The sequence below is a fragment of the Acartia tonsa genome, chromosome 3 (assembly GCF_053477335.1).
Source record: "Acartia tonsa isolate MP-2025a chromosome 3, ASM5347733v1, whole genome shotgun sequence".
Lineage (NCBI taxonomy): Eukaryota > Metazoa > Arthropoda > Copepoda > Calanoida > Acartiidae > Acartia > Acartia tonsa.
In genome coordinates this window covers 52,046,373-52,059,912 of record NC_137262.1, presented here as the reverse complement: position 1 = coordinate 52,059,912, position 13,540 = coordinate 52,046,373, and the positions used below count along the sequence as shown (strand labels likewise).

The following is a 13,540-nucleotide window of genomic DNA, read 5'->3' as shown; positions in this document are numbered from 1 at the left end:
TCATTTGAGTTTTGCAATTATTTTGTTGATTTTTTTAATATAAAATTTTTTTTATCAATGCGGAGGGGATTTTTCACCTTTTTGTGTTTATCATTTATGAAATTATGAACAATAGACATTTCATTCAATTAATTTCCGCTTTTCATCATTTAAACAATTCATTTTTAATGAAAATATTTTATAATGAGAAGGATATAGAATCAAAAGAAATATGACAGTTTTGTCCTTTTTTATTTGACAGTACGTTCCCGGTCAATATTTAATATCCGCGGAAAGCTGTCTATAATACGATGCGATAAATAGCTATCCTCAAGTTTTTTGCAAGGGATAAGAAAATGGATGGTAAATTAAACCTTCTGTATATTAAACTCATTGGTTAAAAAGTTTGGACACTCCTAGTTTTGAATCCACTAATTAAAACCCAATAAAAGTTTCTGATCCAACGAATATAAAAATATGGGTACAAGCGTAATTTCCAATCAAATGTCCCCTCCCTCCCTGGGTTTTCTTATTCATTAAAACTCTGCATAGATAGCCCCAGCCTTACAGGGGTAACGGTTTACATTGTCAGACAAACATAATATTATTTAGAAATATAAAGAGGACCTACTTACATTTTCATATAGACTATTTATAGAGCTGCTACGCTCAAAAACTCTATACCAAATCTGCTTAGGAATAATCTTGTCAAAAATTAAGTTAAAGCCAAAGGGACAAATTTTATCGGACGACTCTAGGATGCCTAAAACAACGACGGGGGCTAAATCGAAAAGCTTCGCTTTAAAGAAAGTTATATTAATTGTTCTTGCATTGTTGTTTGTTAATAAAATTTTCATTGATTAATGAGTATCTACTAACAACTGAGGATATTATCATTCATGTTTTTAAAAAAAATGAAATGATTTTTTTGTGCAAGTATGTACTGAACATGTACAGTGTTTTACATAAATAATCTTACAAAGATTTAAATCTATGCATATTCAGCAAGCGACACTTAGGAACAGGGTAATACATACTGCAAGTTTAATCGATGTATTTGTAGATTTTAACAGCTTTTCCATAATTTACCCCTTTTTTAGCATTTGTTTATTACATTTAATATATACTAAGACTTTAGCTTTCAGAAAATCTCGAAAATTCAACTTGTCAGGTATAAAAAGTCACAATTTATCTCTAAAATTACGACTAAATTTATCCTTTTTCTTTTAATTCTTTTTCTTTGTTGTCATTTGTCCGTTTCTCTGCTTAGGGTGTTGCCATATTTGTTTTATATTCTAGACTACTGTACAATTACTATAGACAAAGAATTAAACGAAAATTTAGGGTTAGTTTAGTTATATGAAAATAGGGATTCTACTATCGTCACAATCAAATGCTTTGTTAATATCAAAGATACATTAAATACTGCAGAGATTACTTGAATTTATCAACTTTATATTGTTTTGAAAGGTAAAAAATCAATATAAAAATTTTATTCAATATCTAAATTGATAAAATTTCAGTTTATGTGTTCCTTTTCCAAAACTTATTACATACATAAATCAAATTATATACTGCATATATATGTATTACACCTAATTCATGCAATTTATGCAAATTAAAAATATTGAATGTTCATAATTCATTTTACATATTTTGATAAATCAAATATATTGTGGAATTATTTCATTTTTTATAAGTTTTTAAAACCAGAAACCATTATCTATGATAATACATTTTTACCATTACCTCGTAAGTGCGGGATTCTCCTTCGATTTAAGTGATCATCTAGAGAATCCAGAGCATCATCCACGTGTAATGGGATGCGATACTCTAACACCCAAGGATATTAGATTAAGTAACATCCATCAGACAACCAACCCTTTAATTGCACGACCTTTGTCTGAGGAGTCCAAACAGTGCATGCATGGTAGTGAGTTGCTCCTTGTTTGTGGCCAAAGGCATTTCCCCTTCTCTTACTATTTATGTCGCGCATTTGACATAGCAGCAATAGGAACCATTTTTAACGTCTTTAGTTATGACACGGTGTCGGCCCGAGATTCGAACCTATCACCTCTCCGGCGACGAGCGGATGCGCTACGTGTTGAGCCACGATCGCGGGATGATAATAATAGTAAACCTCGCTCATTAATAGTATTTATTTTTCAGTGTGTGCCTCTTTGTGTACATTGTCATTGTCGTTCTTGTTGTCAGGTGAATAGATAGATAGATAGATAGATAGATAGATAGATAGATAGATAGATAGATAGATAGATAGATAGATAGATAGATAGATAGATAGATAGATAGATAGATAGATAGATAGATAGATAGATAGATAGATAGATAGATAGATAGATAGATAGATAGATAGATAGATAGATAGATAGATAGATAGATAGATAGATAGATATATAGATAGATAGATAGATAGATAGATAGATAGATAGATAGATAGATAGGCTGGTAGTGAAGCAAATAGTTCTGTGAAGTGAGTCTCGCCTAACTTGTAAACACAAGCAATTCTATTCAATGAACTGGAACTTACAAATAAACTTTATTCATTCGAAAAACAAAAAAGTCAGACGAAGAGAGATAGGTCAATTGTTGAAGAGTTGTCTCCTCTTGAAACCAGGGATCTAAAGGGAAAAGACAATGGCCGATAAATGTATGCCCATCCTTAATGATTATACACAAAATTACCCCTTCTGTAACAGAAATTAGTGGTTGAAACATTTTAACACTCAACTTATTGAACCAACCAAACAAATTTTACTTAAAGATATTAAACCAACGATGAAAATATTATTATAAAACTTTGAGGACTAGTGTAATAAACAGCCCATTGGTCCCTTTCTCAACGAAATAAAACAGTTTTTATATTGAGTTTTATGAATGTTTTCATCCTTGTTTATCCAGCTATTGCTGTTGATATTATTTTTCGTAGAAAATATTTTATGTTATCACCTCAAGTGTTTGGTTAATTAAATGTAGTGTGTGGCAGATAATCAATTTTCTTCAAGACACCATCATTTATTAAAGAAACTCAATACTCTTATTTTCAGCGGTTTTGCAGCCGCTATTTAAGTTGAAATAAGCCACAAAAGATAAAAATTGAGAAATGATAAGGCTGAGCCGCTTTAAACAAGTAGCCAAATTTATAGCGGCTAAGCATTTTGTCTATAATACTGATTCACTGTGGGCTAGAATTGAATCAAGACAAAAGTAAGTGCCGAGCCCTGGGACCTATGTATGGTGAAAATAGACATAAAACCATGATGATTCCAGGTAAAACCAAAATATTTCAGCGGGGTCTTTTTGTTTTATTTCAATTTTAATTTCTGAAAAAAATTTTTAAAAAATATGAAAATCTTTAATAAAAAACAAACAAAAACTGTTTTTAAAATTTTTTTTTCACTAAATGATACAAACAACGTATATACATACTATAAGCTTTAAAAAAATCAAAATTTTCAAATTTAGGACTGCCTTTCCAAGGTTAAAAGAAAAATCCTAACAACAAATTCTAACATATTTCTGATCAACATAGCAATAAAACGTCTTTTGCAAAATCTTTAACATCAAAATTAAATAGCACTTACTAAAGACTTTTTTTCATTTATACTTATACTTTTTACATTATTTAACTTTTAAGATTGTGTTTTTTTAAAAGAAAGGTTGCGTGATTTTTTTATTCATAATTAATTTATCTTAAAATGCTGCCTTATAAGTGACTGACAATGTAGGCTGTGATGGCTTAGAAAACTCAATACCAGTTTTGTTAGCCCAGGCCATCGGCCCATCGGGGCCTACAAAACTAGTTTTAATCTTTTTATTTTTATCTTACAATCTGCTAAAAGCTGTCTATAATCCCATACAATAAATAACTATTAAACATACCAATTAAAGTGAAACAGGGATCTTAAGGGATAAGACAAAGGATAATAAATTGATTACTTCTTCTGTAGATTAATATTATTGGTTGAAAAGTTTGGACTTTGCATGTTTAAACCATCAAATCATTAATCAATTCATAAATTATCAAAAGGATGAGAAAATGTGTTTATAAAACTTTGGATATGATTTACAATTCTATGTCCAGTTCACTCCCTCCCTCCTTCGTTAAACATACACTCTTACATAGACAGAAGACATCCTGTTACATCTTGTATAAGGTTTTAGGATATTTTGTTCTATCCTACAAATTATTTAAATATCCTGTTTTGAAAACCAGAATGCCGTTATAAAATTTATCTTGCTAACTATAAGAGGGAGGGGACATTGGGATGTAAATCACACCAGTACCCACGTTAGCTCAAAAAAATTGTGTACTTTTACTAAAATTTATGGGATGGTTTCAAACTAGCATTTTACAAACTTACAATCAACTTATAATTTTACATAAGAATTGGTTAGTTTCCTTGTCATAATTTGTGGAAATGTACATATATCAATTGTCCTTTTCTTAACCCTTAATTAGAATCCCTGAAATAAAGAGTTGAAACAAGAATGACAACATCCATAACATGGATGAGATGGGAATATGGACAAGCAGTTTTAAAGAGAATTTCTTAAAATCCTGAAACCTTTCTCGCGTATTTTATAATTTTAATATTTATAGAACTTTACTGATATACAAAGTAAATTGTTTAGGGAATCTTCACAAAAAATGCAGCCGTCTGTCTTGAATAGCTGCTATACAAATTAAATTTTTCCTGAAAACAAACAAAAACAAAACTATTCAAAAGTACCCATAGTTGTTAAGTCAAAGAATAAGAAATGTCTTTATAAAGTTTGGGGACTAGTGTATTAAACAGCCAATTGTCCTCTCATTCCATATAAGTTTCATTTAAAAAAAAACCTAGAATAAACAAAACAAAATTATTTTTACTAAAAGATAAGCCAACGAATAAGAAATTATTATTAAAGAACTTTTTGGACTAGTGTTATAAACAGCCCAAAGCCCCCTACCTCCCAATTTATGATAAATAATTGATTTTATACATGATAAATACATGCAAATCGGCAAGAAGGGAGGGAAAATGTGACTGTTTATGTGTTTGCGCTCAAGTATATTATGCCCTAACCCGCTGTCTCAAGTGAGCTACTCTTTATTACCTCACCCTCGCCTAGTATGGCATGTGACTATAAATTATACTGGTACCAAAAGTTTTTATAGACACGTTATCTCATAAGTTAACTGGTCTTTTATTAAATCTTAATTGGATGGTTCAAACCAGCAGTGTCCACACAAAACAAATTTTTCCTATTTCTAAGAATCTTTAGGAATAAGACAATGGAAAATAAAATGGTGTGGGCCCCCAAGTACAAAATTACCATCTCAGCAGATGATAATTATTGGTTGAAAAATTAGAGTACTGCTTATTTTTACAACCAATAAAGATTTTTTAAAAAGTACCAAGTTTTTTTAAGCCAACGAATGAGCTATCTTGATTATTAAACTTCAGGTACCAGTAATATGTACAGTTCTTATGTCCCCCTTTTCCCTGTTGTTTTGTTGTTTACATTTAATTATACTGATAAATAAATCCTTCATCAAATTCTTAAATGGTAGATTTAATATGGATCAAGGGGACATTGGAATGTAAAATTTGCTGGTACCCAAAGTTCTTTATAAATATTTTCTTATTCATTGGTTCAAAAACTTTGGAACTTTTTTTTCATCTTGATTGTTTGGTTCATAATATTAGTCTTGGTATGTTTTATTGATAATTTATTAATTGATTAATGATTTGATGGTTCAAACATGCAAAGTCCAAACTTTTTAACCAATAATATTAATCTACAGAAGAAGTAATCAATTTATTATCCTATGTCTTATCCCTTAAGATCCCTGTTTCACTTTAATTGGTATGTTTAATAGTTATTTATTGTATGGGATTATAGACAGCTTTTAGCAGATAGTAAAATAAAAATAAAAAGATTAAAACTAGTTTTGTAGGTCCCAGGGGCCGAGGGCCTGGGCTAACAAAACTGGTATTGAGTTTTCTAAGCCATCACAGCCTACATTGTCAGTCACTTATAAGGCAGCATTTTAAGATAAATTAATTATGAATAAAAAAATCACGCAACCTTTCTTTTAAAAAAACACAATCTTAAAAGTTAAATAATGTAAAAAGTATAAGTATAAATGAAAAAAAGTCTTTAGTAAGTGCTATTTAATTTTGATGTTAAAGATTTTGCAAAAGACGTTTTATTGCTATGTTGATCAGAAATATGTTAGAATTTGTTGTTAGGATTTTTCTTTTAACCTTGGAAAGGCAGTCCTAAATTTGAAAATTTTGATTTTTTTAAAGCTTATAGTATGTATATACGTTGTTTGTATCATTTAGTGAAAAAAAAATTTTAAAAACAGTTTTTGTTTGTTTTTTATTAAAGATTTTCATATTTTTTAAAAATTTTTTTCAGAAATTAAAATTGAAATAAAACAAAAAGACCCCGCTGAAATATTTTGGTTTTACCTGGAATCATCATGGTTTTATGTCTATTTTCACCATATATAGGTCGCAGGGCTCGGCACTTACTTTTGTCTTGATTCAATTCTAGCCCACAGTGGATTTTGATTAGTAATACTATTGCATATGGCTTAAAATTGATAGTTTACGGGCGGCTAAATTACAACTAACGATCAATACACATTTTTTATTCAAAACTTTTAGATGATAAAAAAGTCAATTTGTAAGTAAAATATCTTAAATATTTGAATTGGAATTTAAAATGATTTATGAATAAAACAAAATCAATTCGCTAGCTTAAACTTATTAATCTTTTTATGTCTTTATTCTATATTTTGTCTTTCGGTCCGAAAATATTGAGAATAAAGTATATTTCAATGAAGAAATGTCATTTTGACTGCTTATATTAGACAGAGCATCTTTACCTGTTACTGCAACTTTGTTAATTTGTTTGTTGGTGTTTCAATAAAGATTTCATTTCTAAGCTTTGTAACCTCAGAATGTTGTCATTCTTGTTACTTGTTCCTTATATTTTAATTGTTTTTAAAAGCGAAGCGTTTCTTTAATTAGGGTAGGTCCGTCCGTCCGTCCGTCACAAACGGATAGCTTTTTTCGTTAATTTAGGCATGTTAGAATTGTCCTATCGATTTCAAACTTTGCATGGTGATTCCTTTAGTAGTTAGGTACGATTTAGAAAACGTACATTCATTTTAAACATGTTGATTTTTTTACTTTTTAAACAACAAATTTTTATGTGATTAAATCATCCGATTGACCTGATTTTTGGTATGTTGATTCCTGGGACAACAAAGTATAATGTTATAAGCAAAGCAACTCTATAATAAAGTCCTAAAAATGTAAGTATGTCCATAAACATTATCCTGTATCAAGCAGTTTTTCAACAAATTTACTTACAATGTTCCGATTCTTATACATTTATATTCTGATTATTCAGTTCTGACACTCTTCAAGTGTTAATGTCCGTTTTTCCCACCGTTTCAGTTCTTCGCTTTTATGGATGTTGTCATCCTTGTTTTTTTTTATATCTACTACTTCTAAAGTTGCTGCACTTGGCCTTTAATTTCGAGCCCTGTATATCCTTTTCTCTTTTATTTTTAATTCTAGTTTTATTAATACAGATTTTTCTTTTAAAAGTTTCAAAACATCTACAAATTTAATTAGGTTTTTACGAATTAATTTCATATTTCTTTCATGTGAAAAGATCATTTGTATTTATATGTTTCTTTTAGTAACGTTTATGTTTTAAGAAGCACAACTACACTATATACTTAAGCGAACAGCAGCCATATCATTCCTGTGTAATCATTTATTGTTATTTTTTATTTAAGTTTAAAATTTACTTTCTAGTAGTTGTGTTTAGTAGCCTAGGAAAATGGGGATAGATGTCACCGCTTTTGGCCTACCTATTCTATTGACATAATATGAGAAGGAGAGAAAGGTATGGGGGAAAGAAACCCACTAGAAAAGAGAGGTGGTTTAGGGTTTTTCATGACGTCAATAGAATAGGTACGCCAATAGCAGTGATATCTTTCCCAATTTTGCTAGGGCACTAAACACAGCTACTACTTTTTTATCAACTTTTTACTTTAATGCTTATAGAAATAATCGTATTTCTTTTTAACAAATTTCATTTTAATACAAAATTTTTTTTTCTTTCTCTCTTGCATTTTCTCTTTGGCTCTTTATCCCTTTCTATCTTTTTTATTCTCTTTATTTATCCTTCTCTCTCATAATCTCTCCTTAAAATTTAGAATATAATATTTCTTGTTTAAATTTATGAGTATGGTAATTAATATTCTCGACGTTAACAACCCTCCATAAATTATATGTTTTTCTTTTAGAAATTCTTACACCTACAAATAAATGTATAAGTATAGATATATAACATAGATACCTACCGGGTGATGGGGACATTTTTTGACTGCTAGCAAATAGCTTACTCTTATTTTGTAGCGACTTGGCTGTGTTAATATTTCCAACGCTATTGACTTATATTCAAAGACCAAAATAAAAGTCAGCACAGGGTCCCCACCCTCGTTAACATACAGTTATGTAACCCCTCTGCCCCCTCATACATATGCTACGATTTTTTTTTAAAAGGGAGAAAATAGACGTTTAGACGTAATACAATGTTAACTTTTTTTTGTCTGGGGGTTGAAAATCTACTTCCCCCTTAAACCACTCCACCCTCCGCACGCCCCTAAGATAGATATAATTAGACAGGAAAGTTAAATTTTATAAAAGATTTTGAGAGAGAAAGGAAGATAGATAAAAAATATAAAATAGATAGAGCAAGATATTACATGAGACTTTATAAAAAACAAGGATGACAACATCCATAAAAGCGAAGCTCTGAAACGATAGAACAAACGGACATTAACACTTGTATAGTGTCAGAACTGAATAATCAGAATATAAATGAATAAGAGTCAAAGCAAAATTGTGAGTAAATTTGTTAAAAAACTGGTTGATACAGGATAATGTTTATGAACATACTTACATTTTTAGGACTTGATTATAGAGTTACTTGCTCATGATATTGAACTTAGTTGTCCCATGAATCAGTATACCAAAAATCAGAACATTTGGATAATTAGATCACATAAAAATTTGCTGTTAAAAAAGTAAAAATCAACATGTTTAAAATGGACGTACGGACATTCTGGTAATGATTTTAGAGTTGCTACGCTTTCTAAATCATACCTAACTACTACAGGAATCACCATGCAAAGTTTTAAATCGATAGAACAATTTTAACATGCCTAAATTAACGAAAAAAGCTATCTGTCTCAGACGTACGGACGGACGCACGGACAGACGGACGGACGGACCAACCCTAATTATAGAAAAGCTTCAATTTTAAAAATATTGTTTATCAAGTATAGTATTATTTTATTTTAGACGACAATTTGCGAGGTTAATGGATCGAGACGAACCTCTGATCATGGTCACAAACAAATCTGGAAAAACAAAGGTAAATGGATAGACAGATTGACATTCAGATAGATAGATAGAAAGACAATAAGAAAATTGACTGACAGACAGATAGATTGACAAATAATATTATAGTCAAAATTATATTTTCAAATCAGGGTACTATCGATGGATAGAAAATAGATAGACCGATGGATTGATAAAAATTACTTACATACAGTTAGATGGACAAATAATATTCCATTATTATAGTATCAACAAATCTGTTTATGTTAAGTTGAAAATACAAACACAGTTGGAAAAACTTATGCAAAACCTATATTTTTTTTTTAATTTGGTGGCTTTGCCCCCAGACTCAAGTTAAATTTGGGCATTAACTTTATCCTGAATTTAAAAAAAAAAGTTTTGAAGGAGTAATTTTTCGGATGTATAGACAGACAAGCAGAATTCCTACTGCTCGATAAGTTATAATTCAAAAAGCAAACAAATATACCAGTTCTTGCTGATTCTAAAAATATTTCTAAAAAGTATGAACATACCATGTTTAGCATATATTGGATTCAATTGTAGGAATATCGAATTTCCATAAAAGTTTGATTCTCATTTAATTTTACATTTACATATCATATTTTCATCAGGGCCATCAAGGATAATTATACCCATAAATAGAGCAGCAATATTTTAGAAAAAAAAGAAAAACAATCTTTAACACAAAGTAGTATAATTTAATACAGCACAGATAATTGGTAAACTTTTTTTGTCTGTAGCCAAGAATCTCGCTAACCACTGAACAGATATGGTCCTCCTTTACGGTTAAGCTTCTTAAAGGACCTGTCATTTCATTTTTATAAAAAGAGGGTATGGTTTTAGGCTATTTTTGCTACCCTTCCTTATCCCTTCCAAAATAGAGCCCCTAGATGCAGACGCTAGTTATGTATAAATCAAGCAATTGAGCAATAGAACAGCCTTTATGAGTTTTATGTGTGTCACTGTATGTGAACTGATCTGCTTACGTGTGTATGTGTGTGTTATACGGGACAATGTGGGAGAATAGCCAAAAATTCTGTATGAACCTAAAAGTATTTTAAATAATTATCTTATTTATAAATGTTTTATTTTAGAAACAAAGTTTGCATGCAAAATGATATAATTTAAAATGTTTCAGACTAGGATCACTTAATAATTTGAAAAATAAACAGAGCAAAAAAGGATTATGTACAGAACTACACTTTCATGGGGATAAAATTAGACAAATATTTTCATAAGTAGCGGAACTCTGAAATAATATAGAGATGGAAAGAGAAAATTTAGTAAGAAAAGCAAAGAAAGAAGGATGGAAAAGAAGTGTAAATTCAAATAAAGGGAAGGATATAAGCAGAAAGACAAACCCTAATTTTAAAGCTGCCCTACTAAATTAAGTAAAGCCATTCTTTGCTGTTGACGCGAAAGATACGGAGTTCTCTAAAGCTGTTTTAAATCCATTTTCATTTATAAAAAAAAGGGGGGAGGGGGGCGATAGTCCATTATTCGCTCCAAGGGATTATACCAAATTACTTTTAAAACTTTGTAAGTGCAAGTAAAAGTAAACATATGAAATATTATACCTCTTTTTTTGCACTCTTTAACTTAGTTTTGTTTATTAGTATAGTATTGTAGGGAATATTGAGATAAGTGTTTTGGCCACCAATTTTAGTGTTTTTAGTGTTTCAATTTGTCAATAGTGAATATTATAAAGTAGCGAATGGACATCGAGCTTGTTATATTTGAAAGTTAAAAACAGTAAATAATAATACAGTAGTAAAATATCAAAAAATGAATTTTATAATCATAGGACATTTAAAAAAAATATAATCAAAGGTTTAATTTCGTGACAAAATGTGAGCTAAGAGCCTTTAATGCATAGTTAAAATCATTGTAGAGACTGTTTCAACATGCACTTTTAATGGTAGGTTGTCGGACGGGTAATAATAAACCCTATTGCCTTTCCTTCTATCTTAAGATCAATGTAGTATAGTATTGTTTAAAAATGTGGGTCACACCAAACTTTGTTTGTTTTTCTCCTGTGGAGAAAAAAAGAAAAATCTTTTGGGAACAATAATGTGTTTACAATTTACACATTCATATACTCAGTCTTTAAGCCAAAAAACATAAAACAGATTTTTTAGACTAAAGATAAAAGCAGATTTAAAAGAACTAATGTATTTTATCAAAGCAAACATTTAGAATGAAATTTAATGTTACCTAGACTTCAGTAAAGCATTTGATTTATAAAATTTTATTAATTTCCAGAGGATTGAAAATAAAACACTATCTGGTATTTTTAAGTACGCTTTTAAATTGAGTGGACGGAAGGGCATTAGCATAGTTTTAAAAAAATATTATTTACCAAACTACAGTATGTTTGTATATCCTCATATTCAATATTTCTATATGGTTAATATGTTCATATCTATCTATCAATCAATCATATTTAGTTCTATTAAAATTCTATCCTATAACAATTAATATATAATTACTTGGATGTTGCACCAGATTTTCATATACTCTAAAAAGTGATACTCCCAGCTGGCTAAAATAACGATACCCTCCATCCCTTCCTTCTGAATGAACGAACTGATCAGTAAATAAGGCCCGCATCCACGTACTTTCTATCCACTCATATAACACTATCTATCTATCTGTTTGTCTATAACTGTATCTATCTATCTATTTCAGATGAAAGGGTATGACTCACTGAACATGGACGATACAGAAGTTTTAATCTTTCTATCAATTTAAATCCTATCTATCTATAACTTTATCTATCTATCTGTCTATCTATAACTGTATCTATCTATCTATTTCAGATGAAAGGATATGACTCCTTGAACATGGACGATACAGAAGTTTTAATCTAACAAATAAAATTATCATCAAATACAAAGCTATAATTTAACAAGTGTAATTATTAATGTTAGTAGCGTATCTACTCAATAACTAGATATGTCTGTATGTTTCAACAAAAGAATAAGATTGTAATAATTAAATTGTTTTTAAAGTACATTGTTATTTTTATTTAAATGTTATAATATTATTTTAAACACATGCTTCGCTATTATGAATATATTTGTAATTGTATTATTCTGTATATATTCTCAATAGATATTTAATATGTAATAAGTTGGATTTGGCAGTAAAAAATAATGTTTACGTTATTATTTTGTTGTTGATTTTTTTTCTGAAACCATTCACTTTTCTGTCCTTTTTTATTCAATGAGACATTAAATTAACTCTACAAGTTGTTTTTTTGTTCGTAGCGCATTTTTTATAATCATTTAAAAACAGCTTTTTTGCTTTTTTTAAAACCATCTATTATTAATTTCATGGTTTTAATCTATGATTCCAAAAAAATTTTGCTAATATTAGAAGTTTTCAATTCAATTTTTTTATTTAAATACTTTGAATAGCCAAATCCCTATTTATCTAATCTTTTTATCATTGTAATAGTAAAGGGTCCATTAAACCTTTGGAAGATTTTTATTGAATTTGAAAAAAAGATATCATTAGAAACAAAGGCATATCAAAAATATAATTTTAATAATTTGTATGTGACCCCATAATATGATTATTCTTATTATTTTGATGTTTATCTAAACTGTATATTTGTAGAATTTTGAATATCTTGTAATTAGAGAAAGATTATTAAATAAAGCTGCTATCCATTTCATTTTTTTATTTTGAAGATTTTCTTTGTGCTTTAGAAAAAATTACTTCTTTAAATGTTAGTAATTTAATCTTATGGTTTGTAGTATCTGCAATAAAGTAGTAGGATGTCTAAGTGTAACGTCTTTCTTAGCTAAAACTATTTGAGAAATCTAAGCCGTTCCAAGTCAATTAATGGGGTTTTTACTTCAATATATGGTAAAAAATTTAGCCTACTTTAATTTAAAATGATTACTTTGATATGAATTGTTCAATTGATCCAAAACTTGTAAACGAATTTCTCGTATTCATTTGAATCCGGTGGATAGGAACCGGTTCTCATCCATACGAAAAAACTATGTCTAGCATCGTATTATATCCAGCTTTCTACGAATATAGAAATGTACAATCTTAAGATTAAAACCAGTTTTTTTAGCCGGTGCCTTCGG

At 29.3% G+C, this 13,540-nt stretch overlaps 1 protein-coding gene across 2 annotated transcripts in view; it reads left to right on the top strand.

The window, feature by feature from the left end:
- Positions 1–13,114, top strand: part of LOC145314548 (uncharacterized) — a 31,827-nt gene extending 18,713 nt beyond the window's left edge. Inside the window, exons 4-6 of one of the 2 annotated variants that reach the window (XM_080154516.1) lie at positions 2,149–2,193; positions 9,378–9,450; positions 12,257–13,114. In XM_080154516.1, coding sequence (XP_080010642.1) covers positions 2,149–2,193; positions 9,378–9,450; positions 12,257–12,307 — 169 coding nt within the window. In that variant the 3' untranslated portion in view covers positions 12,308–13,114. Of the gene's footprint in view, positions 1–2,148; positions 2,194–9,377; positions 9,451–12,125; positions 12,227–12,256 lie in introns of those variants that run through there. The other variant, XM_080154515.1, reaches the window with a different exon arrangement.
- The last annotated feature ends 426 nt before the right edge of the window (positions 13,115–13,540 follow it).